This window comes from Giraffa tippelskirchi, chromosome 13 (genome assembly GCF_054371585.1).
Source record: "Giraffa tippelskirchi isolate mGirTip1 chromosome 13, T2T-mGirTip1v1.2.pri, whole genome shotgun sequence".
Classification (NCBI taxonomy): Eukaryota; Metazoa; Chordata; class Mammalia; order Artiodactyla; family Giraffidae; genus Giraffa; species Giraffa tippelskirchi.
Window position 1 is genome coordinate 19,604,680 of NC_137287.1, and position 18,103 is coordinate 19,622,782.

At 37.3% G+C, this 18,103-nt stretch overlaps 1 protein-coding gene across 14 annotated transcripts in view; it reads right to left on the reverse strand.

Annotated features, from left to right (window-relative positions):
• The window catches only part of TNRC6A (trinucleotide repeat containing adaptor 6A), a 96,999-nt gene that overhangs the window by 60,824 nt on the left and 18,072 nt on the right, over positions 1 to 18,103 (reverse strand). For 6 of the 14 annotated variants that reach the window (XR_014072597.1, XR_014072596.1, XM_081554466.1 and 3 more), the window contains exons 3-4: positions 12,301 to 12,388; positions 3,581 to 3,602 (exon numbers count right to left, since the gene is read on the reverse strand). The exons of 3 other annotated variants lie outside the window; for them this stretch is intronic. Coding sequence is in view for 4 of the 11 variants with exons in the window: in XM_081554466.1 (XP_081410592.1) it covers positions 3,581 to 3,602; positions 12,301 to 12,388 (110 nt within the window). In the remaining 7 variants the exon portion in view is untranslated. Of the gene's footprint in view, positions 1 to 3,580; positions 3,603 to 12,291; positions 12,389 to 18,103 lie in introns of all 14 variants that reach the window. 5 more of the 14 variants (XM_081554472.1, XM_081554468.1, XM_081554470.1 and 2 more) reach the window with 2 other exon arrangements.

Below are 18,103 nucleotides of genomic sequence, written 5' to 3' on the forward strand. Positions count from 1 at the left end.
TAATATACAGACAGACAGAAAAATAACTATCAGCTGTCAAAAATTAACAGTGCTTATTCTTTTGTAAGGAATGTACAATCTTTCGTACGCTTCGAAAACCAAGCCAGTGTCAGAGCTGGAAAGTTTTGTTTGTTTGTTTGTTTGTTTGTTTTAAAAAAAAACCTTTATTCTCCAGAGAGTTCCCAATCACTTCTTCCTTGCCTTTACAGTGTATAGGTCCACAAGATATTCATCCATTCCTATATCTCACCATAATTTTTTCAGCCCTTCATTCCCCTGCTGTTTCAAAGAGATACTCAAATTCATACTTTAAAAAGGAAATTCAAATATTCAAACATTCCAATACTTATGCTCCTCACAGTTTTTCAAAGTTCAAGTCACAAGATAAGAGTGAAATTTTCAAAAATTTCATTATGTCACTCATAAGGGTCCACATTTTTATGAGATGACCCATGAGTTCACTGCACCAAGAAATAAACATCATATTGTTTTCATATAACAAAGCTGGTCAAGAACTGAATTCATGACACCTTACAAAAATCCCGCTTTTATAGTTTCACCACTGAATGACAGCAACACTGGTAGGTGTTATTTAATTGGGAATGGCATTAGCCTTAGGAAAAGAAATAGCTCATTAAGGCAGTGTTCTAAAGGAAGTGCCGGGCCTAATCAGTTATGCTGAGTCTGAGCACTAAAATCGTGACTCTAACAACGGAGAAGGAGGCTCTAGAGCTATGTGGTCCAATAAAATTTTAAATTCAGTTCCTCAGTAGCATCAGCCACACTGCAAGTACTTAAAAGCCACATGTAACTAAACCTGGGCTTTATACAGACTCTACAATACAAAAAGACAAAAATGATGTTGACGGTATAAACTATAATCTTGAATTAAGGTGAATTCTCCTGAGTTTTAAATGTTGGCAATCAATTAAAAATTTAAAGGATATCAATAAAAACACTGTATGGAGACCACAGGAGATCAGGGAGAAATGACAGCTAAACAAATTATTTTGCACTGGGTCATAGAACAGAAAAGTTAATAGAAGAACTGATAAAATCGAAGTACAGTCTGGAGTTCAGCAATACCAATCAATGTATGTCAGTATCTTAGTTTTGACAACAGTACCACAGAAATGTAAGATGCTAATAATGGGGAACTGGGTGAGGTCTATATGGGAACTGTCTGTACTATTTTTCAACTTTTCAGTAAATCAGAAATTGTTCCAAAATAAAGCAAAAATTAACTGTGTGAGCCAAACTCATATCACAAGACTTCAATTTGTAATCTAATCACCGCAAACCCCAAACACCATATAGATATTATACACACCATGAAAATATATACACTTTCATGAATCAGAATAAGTGTGACCAAGTATGAAAGGAGGTGCCATCAAAAGAAGGACAAAGTGAGTAAAACAGCTGGCAAAACAACAAGGTATTTTGAAGTGACCTTCATACACTCAGCCTAACAGTCTCAGAATTGTGGAAAAAAATTTAAAAAAAAAGATTCAAATATGTTCATGTTTCATGTATGGATGTAAAAGAAATGACTTCTGTTTGGAAAGGATATAAACAGCAGGCACTCAAAGATCATGCTTAAAGAAACAAATATCCATGGACCAGTCAAAAATCTAAGGTTTTTGTGCCCCAAGTTTCATACGTGTCACAACATCTTAAGAAATCAGAAAGGGAAGGATCAATGGCAGTTGGAGGGATCCATCAGAAAATAAGTTCTGAGAGGTTTAGAAAAGCTGAAAGGCACCCTTGGCTGAGAAATGGGATCAAAACGAAACAGAAACAGGAATGAACATAAAAAGATAAAGAGGATCTGAAAAATATGAAGGAGTGATGGCAAACAAGCTGGTTAGATTGTGGGAGGTCAGATTAAAGAGGGCCTTGTACGTCAACCAGGAGTTTGGTTTCGAAGCAAAGTAACAAACACAACTCAACATTCCTATCCAAGGGAGTGGTGTGAGAAAAGTGGAATTTTAAGGAAACTAATTTGGTCATGTTCCTACTAAAAAAAAAATTTTTTTTTCTTGTGGCCACACTGTGAGGCTTGTGAGATCTTGGTTCCTTGACCAAGGATGGAACCGGTGGCCCCTGCGGTAGAAGCACCGAGTCCTAGCCACTGGACTGTCAGGGACTTCCCCATGTTAATTAATTAATTTGGCAATGCTACTCCCTACATCATTCCACACCCCTGTAACTTTCTTAGACACCAGGTTCGAGGCCACAATATCACCTTTGGGTTCTCTTCTGCTCTCACCAGTTGCCAATGCTATCAATTATATCTCACACATCTGTCATCCATCCCCTACCACTACTGTCAAGACCTCAGTTCCAATCCCCATTACTATCGCTATTCCTTCTCTTCCCTCTTTGGTGCTGCTTTGACTATTCCCTCTTCTTGCTCACCTGCCTCTTCTGCCCAGTGTCTTCTGTTGGCACCATCTTCCAAATCCCTGCCCATATTTTAACCAAACTTTCCATGTCAGTGACTGATAGATTTACAAGAAGAATGAAAAAACAAATGATGATGTCACCCTCTTAAGCTCTTCCCTCAGTGGCTCCTTTAGTACATTGAGCATATAAGGCCCTCTCTGGCCCCTACCAACGTCCCTCAGAAAAATCCTTTAACCTTGCCCACTCATCACTGGTACTTAATGCTCTTGGAATACCCCTAGTACACATTAACATCACATTATTTCTTGTCTCTGTGTCTGCAATCATGCTGATCCCTCTGCCATTTGATTATTTTCCTTGATTGGCTATCCAATCTTTTAAGACTCACAACTGCAAAAAAGGTCTTCCTTAACTGTTCCTGTTCCCTCTCAAACAACTGCATCTAAAAATGTGACCTCAACCAACACCTTACCTAAACCTCTAATAGCAACAGGCAGTTCTGAGTGCAGATATCACTCAAATGCAGAGATTATACTTTTGGTATAGTTTAAGTAAAAATTCACAATCTCTAGGCCAGTAAGTTCAGCATCAGACAGCCATACACCATTCACTAATGTCTGGGAGGGTGAAGAAATTCTGATTCAGGATCTGAATTAGGTTCCTGTATCCTCACCACCCTGAAGTCTTCTGCTTGGCATGTACTGGGGGCTGTTCAACCTGACCATAAGGTTAGCAATCTAACATGCTCAGTGATAAGATAGAATGGCTGTCACTGTCTGCCTACAAGAAGGGGAGGGAGACAGCAGTATACAGAGAACAAGGCATAAAGTCCTAGAGGTAGCTCCAGACAGGATGACTTTTAGATGGAAGACTAAAGGAAAGGGACGCGTGTTCAAACACTCAAATCAAGGGAGTATGTTAGGAAGTGGTGTTTAAGGAGATAGTTGTAAGGTAGGTCTTGAGACAGTGTATTTTTAAAGTGGTAATATATACTACAATAAACCATAAGCCCCCAAAGATGACTCCAAGGTGATGTCACTGCAGAAGTCCACCCCCACCCCTCTGTTCCTTTCACGCTCTTCTCTCTCCCATCCTGGAGATGAATAAAAATGCATATCAACAACCTTACTTTAATGAAAAAAATAATAAAAAATAGCTTTAAACAACGTACCTTTGATTTTTTGTTCAGTGGCCTAAAATAAAAACAAACAAACAAAAAACAATGTAAATATGAAACTGAAAGAAATGGATTGTTATGATAAAATGTTCATACATTACTATTACATAAGACATATACACTTTTATTAAATAAGGAATCTGTCATTTAGATGAACTGCATAGGAAAAGATATGCAAAGAAAGCATGCTTTTCCCATAGATGTGCCCCATTGTCCCTGACACAATGTTTATTAATTTAAAAAAATTCTTGAAATGTTTTATGCACAAAGTAGAGAAGACACCATTGTATGACAGTATATAATAAAAAATGGAACTGCACTTCTCTCATCATTTAGTTTTAAAATTATTTTTATATATCTGTCACCTTTACCTTTAATGGATCTACTGAATTCTGCATATGTTTAAAAGGCTTCAAATTTTCTTATTTCAAATGATAAAAGACAAATCATGTCTTCTGAAAGAAAAGCTGCATATAACTTCTTTGGCCAAACTAGTAACTAATTTAACTCCTGGAAGTTAGGCTGCTGCAGTTAAACATAGCTAACTTTTAGGTATTTTGAGGTGGGAAAAATTTTGAAACATATTTGTCTCTTCCGACACATCTGACAATTCAATTCAAATGACTGTTCTGAAGCTAAACTGCTCTGGGCCCTGCTTCCCATGCCTGCCCTTACTTGTACCATGTCTGATACAACAGGGAGAGGGGCTTGAGCACAGTAGGACTGCCTGAAGGTGCCTGGCTCAAACTGCAAGGGCCTCGATAAGAACTGATTATGAAGGCCACAAGCAAAAATAAACTTTTTGATTATGCCTAACTGCGTGGGAATCCTTAAAAACAAAAGACACAAGGATAGGCAGATAGGCAGGGAGGTGAGGGAAGACTGAATAATTAGTTACTGAATAATCAGGAATTGTTTCTAAATGAAGATAAACCTTTTTATTAAATTGTCATAGGACAGGATAAATCATTTTGCTTAATCATAGTAAACTGTTGCCAAAAACACCATTTTAAAAATTATATCATTATGGAACTACATGGTAAACCACTGTATGGCAATTACTATAATACTGAAGCCATACCAAACATGAACCTTTGCCCAGAAAGGCAGAGAGTAAATCAAGGCACTTAAATGCTTTACCAAGTTTTAGAGCACTAGTAACAAGTAAAATAATGGAGGCTCATCTTTACTTTATATGGATTTAAAATTTAAAAGAAAACAAAAAATTGATGGAAGGACAATGGCAAAAGACCAGTCAACTAGCTTGAACACTTAATTTATTTCTGGGAGAAATTGTTTTTAAAATCTGGCAGTAGAAAAATAGAACTAAGTACCTGAATACTTTCATGTATTATAAATATCATGCCAAACAATAAGATAACATAATTTTCTGAACCAAAAAAAATCTACACAGAAATTATTCTGCATTGAAAATAGACTTTGTGTGCTGTTTTGTGGGGATTTCTGTCTTTTTGTTTAACTCTCCTGGTTTCTTCCACGGTTTATTTCCAAAGGAAACTAGGCTACAGTACATAGAAACCATGACCATATTACTAAGTCTCAAGACATGCAGTATTGCTCTCCTAGGCCTTACAATGTAAAGGGTATCTACTATGCCAGCTCCTTTGGGGAAAAAAAACCTGCACATTGCTTGAAAATAGTGGTTAACCTCATTCAAGTATTGTATCATCTTCAGACAACAGCACCAAGGAGACACTCAAAGGAACACCAACTAATACAGTGAAAGAATGTTAGTTATCAGAACCCAAGAGCTCCTGATGAGGAGCAAATGGAATGATTCAAACAGGTTTTTGTGCTGAGTTGGTCCAGGGACCCTGTATATTACACAAACTATTAAAAAGAGAATTTTCCAAGTGGGGGTGGTCAGTGATTTTAAGAGCATTTGTCTGCAGTGCTCAAAATGAGGCCACTATCCCCATGTGGTTACTGACCACTGAGATAGTTAGTGTGAGCATTTTTTAAAAAGGTAAATTATCCCGTTGATAATATTTTATACTGATTACAAGTTAAAATAGCAATATTGGATATATTGGGTTACATAATATATATTAAAATTAACTTCAACAATTTTTTTGTTTTTACTTTGAAATGACCTTGTCATTTAAACCGTCTAGGTCTCCGTTTCCTAATCCCTCAAATGGAGGAGGAGGAAAAAAAAAAAAAAACAACAACTGTACTGCTTACCTTTCCAGGGCTCTCATGAGGCTCAAGGAAAATATAAATCTTTTCTGGATAAATAATACTATTCAAACGTGAAGTATCATTGTGGATCTTGTACAACAGAACTAGCGGATTTGGCAAACTGAGAAGCAAAAGTATTTCTATTTTGAATATTGTTTTCTTAAAAAACAAACAAAAAAACCTGAGCTGTGATTCCACAGCAATTATCACCACTGTCTCAGTTTATCAGTGAAGACAAGTGGCAGACATGCCAGATCCGTGCCAGCTGTCTTGTTTCTGTCAGGCTCTGCACCACTTGCCCCAGCTCCTCGACCCTTAAATACACCTCAGTGGTTAAGAACTCAGGGTCTGAAACCCAACTGCCTCATTTTGACTCCTGGTTTCACTGTGAACAGTGTAACCTTGGTCAAAATTAGTTAACTTCTCTCAAGTTTGGTTTCCTTGTCTCTAAGACAGGAACAAAAAACACCTACCTCAGACTTGTTGCTAGGCTGAAAGGACTGAACTCATATAAAGAGCTCAGGGGGAAAAAGAGAGCGAGCGAGCACTTGGGGCTGCGCTGAGCGTACAGAAAGCGTTCAATAAACAGGACCGAGTGGGGGACTGTGCTGAGTGTATACAGAAAGCGTTCAATAAACAGGACCGAGTGTGGAGCTGCGCTGAGTGTATACAGAAAGCGTTCAATAAACAGGACCGAGTGTGGGACTGCGCTGAGTGTATACAGAAAGCGTTCAATAAACAGGACCGAGTGTGGGGCTGCACTGAGTGTATACAGAAAGCGTTCAATAAACAGGACCGAGTGTGGGGCTGCACTGAGTGTATACAGAAAGCGTTCAATAAACAGGACCGAGTGTGGCTACCGGTGGCCCTATGCGCCCACGCTCTGGCTCCTCGCTCTCACACTTCGAAGGGATCTGACTCAAACTCACTCCCAGCTCCCAGGTCTTGTTTTTTCCCCTCTCTTTCAAATCATCTAAAATGTCTTAACAGTGCCAGGTTAAGATTCCCAGTCTCAGAACAAAATGACCTTTGGGAGATATGACTAGTAAATACTAAAATTTCCCAAAAAGGAGGAATGAAATTGGAAGTTTTCTACAGTTTACGTCTCATTTAAACTCAAAATGACTACATTAAATCCACAAAGCCTTTTATAAAAATCCCTTGAAGCTTTTAACACAGTAACAAAAATACTCATGAATACTGACTTTTACACATTCTCAACCAAAACATCCCAATTTGTCTTGGTGCTTCTCTCCTCCAACCCTCAACTATTATATGCTTTCTAGGAACTATAATTACATGTTTAAAGTAAAGTTGATACTAAATTATCCCTCTATAATTAACCTGTTTCTCATCCTCCTTTTTCCTCCTCACTACATTTCCCTCAAGATTCCTTCTAGAAATTTCTTCTAAAACCAGAAACAGAGAAATTCATACTAACAACCTACTGCTACTATTGTTGCCCTTTTCTTAAGTACAGAAACTACATTCCTGTGCTGTATTAAATCATCTGGTCATTGATTTCTGTTATTAACTAAAGATGTAATGGGACTGAAATATAATAAAAACCATGCAATTTTGTGTAAAAAAATTTTATAGAGCAATTTAAAATATTTAAATTGATACTTAACTAACAGACAAAGTTAGAAAAGCTGTCATAGTATAAATAGTACAGTGAGCTTTGTCTGATTGTTTATGTAAGGAATTATGTTATCTAGTTTTTCATTTAAAAATAGAAACTAATTCGTGGTCTGAATTTGAATTTCATTTAAATGTAAACTGCCACAGTGGCAATTAGGAAGTGTTAAATCTGTTTTCTGTATTCATGGCATAAAGATTTATTAAATGCCTTATAAAAAACTGTCATATTATTTCCAGCTTTAAAGTTCACCTTTGGTTGGTAAAAAATAAAGTAAAAGTACAAGATAATGTTCTGTACCAAAAGGATAAAGCCATGGCACCAAGTTTTGGAAAACCACCAGCCGGGGGAAATAGAAGATTTCGATTCTATTCCTGTTCCATCACTCTGATAGTGACACTTAACTCATTTTAATACTTGTGTTCCTTACACATAAACTCACTGAATTAAAACAGACATATCTGAAATCTTTTTCAGAAACAAAAATACATAGTCTTTTTAAAAGTGTACACAGATTACATAAAAGAGACAGACTGTTTTTACCATAGTGAATTCGTGTTTTCAACCTTTATATAAATGGGCTCATCTCCCTGACTTACGGAGATGTCTGTCATCTACCTGGATACACCTGCTGGCTCCTACTACAGCCAAAGACAAGCTTAAGGAAACACAGAATTCCTGTGACTCACAATCTTTCATATGGGCTGTAAGTGTGCCAACTTGGGAGAATTTTCCTTTTGTTTTGTTTTTAAAGAGCTATTTGGTAACAGCCTACAGAAACACCAGCTGTCCTCATTTCACCAATGGGTTGTATTCAGATTTAGTTGTAAGCCAGTTATGTGGAATTCGGAGAACAGTCTTACAGTGCCAGTTTAGTCTACTAAGCTTAGCATTTATTAGCAGTATTAAATATTCTTTATATTATGTTCAATCCCTAGATACTACTGTGTATACAGAATATATAGCAATACCCTAGCAAAGCTGAAGATCTAATGAAAGGGAAAAAAACCCTCCTATCTCTAAGCCTCTGATGGTGGTTTCAGTGGGACACAGCTGGGGTGAGAGATGAACCGTACTGTGAGGCAGGGATGGAGCAGTGAAGAGGATGAAGAACTGTCGCTTCAGATTTTGTGAGAGGCCAAATGCCACAAAAATCATCATTTGTGCGTTAAAGACACCGACTTGGTGATTCAGATTTGGTGATGAAGAATGTAAAGGTAAACTTCAACGACTAGAGTCATTATTTAAATATGCGACAACTTTAAAATTATACTCACATTACATATTTTAAAAATACAGCATTTAAAATCTTAAAGGTTCTCATTACAAGAAAAAAAATATGATTAGCTAGACTTCTTGTGGTGATCATTGCACAATAGCCACAAGTACTGAATCATTATGCTGTATACGTGAAACTACTAAAATAGTTTCCAGGTGACACTGGTGGTAAAGAACCCACCTGCCAATGCAGGGGACATAAAAGACTCCCACCCCCTGGGTCGGAAAGATCCCCTAGAGGAGAAAATGGCAACCTACTCCAGCATTCACCCCTGGAGAATTCCATGGACAGGAGAATTTGGTGGGCTACAGTCCATGGGGTCACACGAGTTGAACATGACTGAAGTGACTTAGCACGCACTAAAATGCTGTATGTCAACTATTCCTTAATTTAAAAAAAAAAAAACAACATAGAATATTTACAGAAATCATTTGAGTAACTGCTCCCTTTCTTAGAATATCCCCAGTGATTAGAGTCAATTCCAAATTAACATGTTTCATGATACAATAATGTATCATTGCCTCTTCTCTTGTCATTTCACCTACATCCTAAACTTACCAGCTAAATGTTGAACTCTAGAAGCAGGGATCAATATGGCCTAATGCCATCACTCAGATGCTTGCCGACTAATGATTCTACACAAAGTGCACCCTAGCATCTTTCTCAATAAATCTCAAGTTTCTTAAGACTCTCTTTTCGTTAAGTAATTGGCCTTCAAACAAGAGTATGATAAGCCTTCCTCCCAACTTTAGACTTAGAGAGATACATCTTTTTTCATAACAAATCCTGAGCAAAGACTGATCAGTTAATTGCAAAGACTGTCCTATACCAATAGGCCTCTGACAGAGGCCTAAGGCATCACCAATGCCAAAACTCTATATACTAGGAATCATCCCAAACCTTACCTACCAACTACCAATGCATCTTTCCCCCTCACTCCTGGGTAAGCAAAGGCCAATAATAAGGGTCACCTATTAAATCAACTCATCTCATCACTTACTCATCCTCAGTGCCCTGTATTCTGTCCTTCTCCAGTTTACTGGCTTCATGGTAACCCAAACTCTGCAGTCCACAACTGAATTATATTTCTTTTCCCCTTTCTGTGTATCCCCCAACCTGGTTCAACTTCTCCTAAGATTCCCTGGTGGCTCAGACGGTAAAGTGTATGTCTACAATGTGGGAGACCCAGGTTCGATCCCTGGGTCGGGAAGATCCTCTGGAGAAGGAAATGGCAACCCACTCCAGTACTTTGCCTGGAAAATCCCATGGATGGATGAGCGTGGTAGGCTACAGTCCATGGGGTCACAAAGAGTCAGACACGACTGAGCGACTTCACTTTCACTTTCAAGATGTATTTAGCCACTCAATCTAGAACCTAAGGGTCAATCTAAATTACTCTTCCTTCATACCCTTTAAGCAAATTTTATGGATGCTTTTAATAGTCCCTTCACTATTATCACAGTCTCTAGTTTCTACCCAACCCAATTCTACAGTCGGCTAAGGTTCTAAATACAATTCTAAAACAGAAAATTTTATGTCACCCTACTAAAACGTCTTTGGCCACCCAATGGTCAAAATGAGAGAAATGCCAACAGCTGTGACCAGCCTCTCCAGTCTTGTCCCCTGACATTTCCACACTTGGCTCCTTTCCTACCACCCCTTTCGCTCAAAACCCATACTTTAACACATACAAGCTATGGACACTTAATTCTCAGTTACTGCTGGCACCATTTTCCATTCTGCTCCTCATTCACTTGGTTCATTTCTATTCTAAGAAAATTCCCCTATTTCTCTGCCCCGTTTCAGGCTGAGTTAAACACTTCTCTGTACTTCAGTTCAGTCGCTCAGTCGTGTCCGACTCCTTACAACCCCATGAATCGCAGCATGCCAGGCCTCCCTGTCCATCACCAACTCCCGGAGTCTACCCAAACCCATGTCCATCGAATCGGTGATGCCATCCAGCCATCTCATCCTCTGTCGTCCCCTTCTTCTCCTGCCCCCAATCCTTCCCAGCATTAGGGTCTTTTCCAGTGAGTCAACTCTTTGCATGAGGTGGCCAAAGTATTGGAGTTTCAGCTTCAACATCAGTCCCTGCCATAGTTTGGTACCCTGAGTTTTTCCCTACTAAATAACGGGGAGATGATTCTGTTACTATAGTCCAAATCCAGTTGCTACTACAAAAAGGTATATATTTAAAAATTAAAGTCATAACTCTTCATTAGAATACAGAAATGGAATAGTCTCTTCATTGGGTCTAAGAACATTTTTAAGGTCCTTGAAACAATATAGTAGGAGATGAGTGTCCAACTCAGTTAACTGTCATCAGCCTTCACTACTAATTTGTAAAAATCTTTATAGACATCTTTTATTTTTCTGCAATTTGTGTTGCTTTGATTATAGTTTTTTTTTTTCAGGTAATATAGTCATAAACATAACATAAATGTCTAATGTATAAAACTTAAATTCTCATGAACCAACATTTTTCTGCTCTTGGTTCTAAGTACAAAGTACAAACATAATCTAAGAACAAAGACAAAAGGGTCTTTTTTGAGTCAAATCCACAGGCAAAAATCTCTCAAGACTTTCTAAGCAAAAAAAAACCTAAGTTGTGTAATATATTTAGTGGTTAAATATAAATGATTCCATTCACCTTTGTTTTAAAATGAATATGTAACATACTAAATTATATTTTTATATTTATATATTTATATAAAATATATAAAATATATTTATAGCCTGATTATAGTTTTTGATTAATGTACTGGCTAAAGATCTTTTGCAGCAATTATGTCTTAGGCTTATTTTTAAATATCCTTTGATTACAGAAGGATACCATGAGAAACGTTTTTTTTTGGTAATGAAACTGATGTTTCTTGATTGTGACAGTGGTCATGAATGACTCTAAGCATGCTTCACAACACATAGAAGTGTACATCAAGAAGTGAAAATTGTACTGTATGTAAAATCAATATATTATAATAAAAATAAATTTTAAAGTAAAAAAAAATACATACAAACCCTAACAAAACCTTCAAATTTAAAAAAAATGAGCCTAGGTACTAAACAAACAGGAAAAAGAAAACTGACACTATTTCCTATTATGTTTATTACTACTTCCATTATTATTTCCTATTGTGCATACGTATTACATTATCTTATTTAATTCAACTCTCATTTTACAAAACATAAGGAAACTAAGGCCAGAGAGGCTAAATAAAGTTGAAGGCCACAGCCTTCTGTAGGCTACGTGGGAGAGCCAGACTTCAACTCCTCTCTAGAAAGCTACAAATTCCCATACTCTTCTCACTATAAAATGATGTTAAGTATTATGAAACTCTAGGAACACCTAATTGAAAAATAAAGACCTAAGAAAGGACTTACCTTTGAAAAAAATTATTGGCAAGATCAAATAACTATGCATTAAATTGTACACACATTACTATTTATGCATATTCAAAGACATTAAATATTAAAATGAAACACCACTGAAGTTAAAACATTAAATCAAATGCTTTAAGTAATCCAATAGGTCATTTCTTTTTAAGGCTATGTTTAAACTGCTTAATATAAGTAATTAGTTTATACATATACTACCTTCTTTTGAGCAGCTTCCTTCTTTTTCTTGTCGTCTTTTTTCTTTTTCTTTTCTTCCATCAACTGTTCTTCTTCTTGCACTAAATCCCTGAACCACACAGTTGCAATTAACTTTCCCAAAATGAATCAATAACAGTAATGTTGCATATAGATTCATTTTCACTCTTATTAGAAGATAAGGCAAATTATTCTTTTATCATTCATTAATATAAAACACAACTTAAAACCTCAATCTAAGTATACAGCCACTGAACAGTACTTTTCTTTAGTAAGTCACAAGTAGTACAGCTTTAATGTTATAGTAAGGAAGATAACTTAAAGTTAGCAAATTTTACACTGGGAAACAAACAACTCCCTTCAATTCTAGAATGTAAACAACATCTCATGAGCAGAGTTATCTTGTTTCAGCAGCTAATGGCAATGCCTGGAACCACCCCTCCACCCAATCCTCTCCAGACCAGGTAACTGGCGTATTTTCAGCTTTCCTTGCTCTATAAAGCTTTATATGTATTTTTTCCCCAAACTTTAAACTTTTTATTTTGTATTGGGGTAGAGCCAATTAACAATGTTGTGGTAGTTTCAGGTTAACAGTGAAGGAACTCAGCCATACATATACACATATCCATTCTCCCCCAAACCCTCGCCCCAACCATCCAGGCTGCCACATAACACTGAGCAGAGTTCCATGTGCTATACAGTAGGTCCTTGTTCATTATCTATTTTGAATACAGCAATGTGTGCATGACCTTCCCAAACTTCTAACTATCCCTTCCCCTCCAGCAACCATAAGTTCTAAGTCTGTAAGTCTCTTTCTGTTTTCATACCTATTTTTAGAACACAACTTATTCATTAAAAAATGACTTGTATTTTAGCATTATATTAACTTCATATCCTATAAACATTCTAAACTATTCTATCAACACTTGGGAAACAATCCATTATGCAGTAATATAAGTTTGTTTCAATTCTTAAAATCAGAAATGTTCAAATTTGGCAACAGAACTTCTGGCTTAGGATTTCAAGATGAATGGGCAAATGTGTTCGTCTCTTCCTTTCTGCTCTCACTCACCAAAATGATAGGGGAAAAGGTACTAAATCTATTCACAGCTGATGAATAAACAAGAGCAAAGGAAGCTACAATCTAAGAATAAACACAGAGAAGTCTTAAATGGCTCTACGTGCCATCCTCTGGTGCAGCCCCAGAGAGGCTCCAAGATTAGAGCTGGCTGAGCACAAACAGGCATGGAGTAAAGACTGCATAGGAATAGAAAGGCCCCAACTACTCAACAACTCCCATCCAGTTTGCATTCCTAGATGGCTACATGGCCGCAGGTAGCAAATGCATTTAAATTCAGCCTATAACCAAAACAACAACAACAAACAAACAAACACCCCACTGAAGTAAAGCCCAACAGTCAACACCCTTCACACATACAGGGCTCCCCATCAACACTCCTCCAGCCCTTTCAAGGTAGGGGGCTACTGGGTAATGAAATCTACACAAAATTGGAGGAAACATACGCCTTACCTACATTAATTACTCTAGCGTCTAGAACCTAAAGTTTCATTCATAATATCAACAGACAACCAAAAATCACAAGACACCTAAAGAAAACCAACACACAAAAGAAAAGTACCTAATTCTGCCCTTGAGGAAGATTTCCCGAGGGGTCATTATCAATACCAGGCAGAGATGGTTCAAGGAACAGGAACCAGACACTTGGAAAACTGTAAAATAATCCATTAAGGCTGAAATGCATACGGCAGTGGGGATGCAATAGAAGATAAAATGAGAAAACACAGACAAATGCATAAGAAACCAGAAGGGGTGCTACAGGTACACTCCACTGAGATTATCCAAAACTTAAGCTGGCTCTGTTGACGGAAGAAATTGAGAGGAGCTGTAGGGAGACGGTGAAAAACAAAGAGTGACATTATGTAAAACTGATGATAATTCAGTAAAGCTAAGTTTACAACTGCTAAAATCAGAAGTTGGAAGAAGAGGATAACTGTTGCTGTCTTTTTCATTTTGTTCAAAGTAGCACTGTCTTGTGGCTGATCAAGCCAAGTGTAACCATGATTCACTCTCTAGCATTCTGCGTCAGGGAGGCAGTGAAAGTGAGCAAGCTTGCACATTGTAATCCTAGAAGTCAAGGCCTGAGATAGCTACAGCATAAGAGGAAAAAAAAGCATTTTAGTAAACAAAGGCAAATAAATTACATCACTGTCACGTTACTCAACCAAAGCTGTTTACTAGCTCTGCAGACTTAAACTCTTTCAGCACTAAGAAGAAACGGGATAAATTACCATGTGCATCAGTTTCATCACCTTTTTATCAGGTTTCAATGAAGAATGCTTTCTTAACACATTTGAGTAAGCACTCAAATGCCTAGTTAGGAACCCTTTTCACCAATTCTCAGTGATATCTTGAAGACTGTATTCATTCAACTTTTAAGGTATTTAGGGTCACTTATGCAGAAATTTAGGGTCACTTATGCAGAAACATCAGGAATCGTTAGCATTTGCTCTTTGTGTTTGCCTGTGAATTGCAGACAAGTCCTTGTTCTGTAATTTTACTCTGTAGGATGTTCCTTTACTATTTACCTGGAATATTTTTCATCCTTCTCCAACTTCATTTTGAAGACCTTTGATGACATTAGCAAGTGTTTTCCTGACCAAAAATGACCTCTTTAGTACTTAAAAGATGAACCATTTTTCCTCATGAAAATATTACAGTATCAGTAGACACCAGAAGCATAAGAGAAACTGTCATTGCAACCAATTAACCCTACTGTTCCCACATCTCCTTCAGAAAGCCAACTGGAAAAACTACACACACACACACACACACACACACACACGCCCACAACCACCTGTGCCCAAAAACTTTGACTTCCAGAATTTAAATGTGAACAGAAATTCATTCAAGATATTTGAGTCTATCATTCACCTTATTTATCAAAAGGAGTAAGAGTTGATGGATTTGATAGGTCTACATTGTCCATCATATTTGATACGTGCTCCACAAAGAGCACAGTCTAGTCAGCTAAATCATTCTCCCCTTAAAAGTTAGCAGCAGGACATCTCAAAATGCAAGTTCTGGGTCTAGAAATGAGAACAAACCTGAGTGATTAGAACGTTACAGTGACTATGCTGGGCACTTTATGGATATTTTCCCATTTGTCACTTTTTTTGAATGTTAGGGACAGATTTCCCTCCTATAGATGAAGAAACTGAAGCTCAAAAAGGTTAAGGGACTTGTCCAAGGTCATACAACTAGTACGGAGTGGGGTCAGGATTCCAATCTAGGTTCTCAAAGCCATGGTCTTCCCTTTCCCCTACACCCGAATACTTCTCAAAGTCAAGTACTAGCTATCTTTTCAGAAGAGACAGAGAATAAAACCTTTTCCTTTAAATGGGTTATATGAGAGATGTTCTCACTTTTTTCTTCAGACTGTGTGCATAAACAATTCTTTTATTTCCTTCCACCTTTTGTAAGAACACTTCAAAAAGAATGTATTGGGTTGGCCAAAAAGTTCCTTCAGTTGTTAAGTAAAAGACACATTTTTCATTTCACCAAGAATTTTACTGAACAGTGTATTATTTACCATTTTGTTCCACTACCTTCTGCCATTTTTCAAGGCAACTTCATAATCCCATCTTCCCAAAACTTTTCTTCTTTTTGAGCAAAGAACTGTTCCAGGTGCCTTTTACAGTCTTTCAGGGAAGTGAAATTTTTTTCATAAAGAGAATTTTGTAAAGACCAAAATAAAAGGAACTTGAAGGTGCAATGTCTGGTGAATATGGCGGATGAGTCAGAACTTTCCAGCCAAGTTGTACCTGGTTATCAAAGAAAACATGTGGTCTTGTGTTACCCTAATGGAAGATTATGAGTTTTCTGTTGACTAATTCTGCACACTTTTTGTCAAAAGCTCCTTTCAGTTAGTCTAACTGGGAACAGTTAGGCTTCCCTGGTGGCTCAGAGATAAAAAAAATCTGCCTGCCAATGCAGGAGATACAGGTTCAATCCCTGGGTTGGAAAGATTCCCCGAAGGAAATGACAACCTGCTCCAGTATTCTTGCCTGGAAAATCCCATGGACAGGACAGAGGAACCTGGCGGGCAATCATCCATGAAGTTGCAAGCGAGACATGACTTAATGACTAAAACAACAACTGGGAGCAGCACTTGTTGGAATTAATTGCTTGGTTTTCCGAAAGGAGCTCATAATAGAGGACTCCTTTCAATCCCACCATAAACAAATCACCTTCTCTGGATGAAGACCAGCCTTTGGTGTGGCTGGTGGTGGTTCATTTTGCTTACCCAATGATCTCTTTCATTCCACATTATTGTACAGTATCCACTTTTCATCACCCACCACAATTTCTTTTAAAAACAGGACATTTTCATTACGTCTAAGTAGAGAACTGCACATGGAAATATGGTCAAGGTTTTCTTCACTTAACTTGTGTAGAATCCAAACATCAAAGTGATTTAACACAGTCAAGGTGTGTGAATGATTTTCAACACTTGATTTGGCTATTCTGAGTATATTGGTTATCTCCCACATGGTATAGCATTGATTGTTCTCAATGTCTTGATTTGATCACTATCAACTTCAACCAGTACTGGAGTGTTGGAGCATCGTCCAGTGACAAATTTCCAGCATGAGAAACTTTACAGACCACTCTTGATACATTAGATCAATCACAGCACCTTCTCCATGCACCACACAAGTCTTTTTCGCATTTCAGTTTTTTACCTTTCTTGAAATAATAAACTATAATATGCTAAAAGCATTGCATTTTTCTTCCATCTTCAATATTAAAATGGCTGCACAAAACTCACCAATGTTGATAAGTCTTTTTTTTTTTTAATGCACATTGATAGGACAGCTGTCACAACAGACTCTTACAAAACTGTTTCCAATGAAGTTAAAGACAATTAAGAGCTACTAGAACCACTGTATAGGAAACCAAAGGAACTTTTTGGCCAACCCCATACTACAAGCAATTCAAAGTACTGGAGTTCCAAACACCATGCAAGTAAATCAGGAGTAAGAACAACAAAAGGTTCAGTGACAAAGACTGAACAGCCACTGGTTTTAACAAGAGGGGACCAAGCACTGGTGATAGTTAAGACAGCAAGTTTAGCATTTTTTATTTTGTCAATGTTTGTGGGAGGGCAATGTGGGAGAAACAACCAGTGAAGAGCTAAAAGGTCCATGTTTGAGGAGTTCAAGTTCTTTTTCTTTTTAGAGAGAGAAACATGAAGGTAACTAAAAAGCTTTCAGAAGTGAGCAATAATGCTTGTCCTTTAAAAAAATAAAAACGCTCATGAAAAATTCAAGGTGCCTGACAGTACAAGAGAGGCTGTGTATTCATGTTCGCCTGTATGCGTATAAAATGACTCTAAAAGAACACCTAAGAAACTGACAGTAACTGGGGGGAGGGGGCAGAAGGAACTAGGCATACAGGGGAAGTGAGATCTCAACGTATAAACCTTTTCATTCAGTATTTTAAGTTTCTCAGCCATGTGAGTAAGTATTCAAAAACTTAAATATTAAAAGTTTTCCAGTATTAATATTAAACTTCAATATTTAAACAGTAAAAGGCTGTTCTCTGTTTCTGGTTTGCTGGGAGATCCAGTCATGAATGCATGCTATACTCTGTTAAAATTCTTTCCGTCTCTACTGAAATGGTTATAGAATTTCTGACTTTTGATCACTGATATGATTAACTCTGTTGATGGATCTTCTACTATTGAACCAAGCTTTGCATTTCCTAGTATAAAGCCAACTCAAT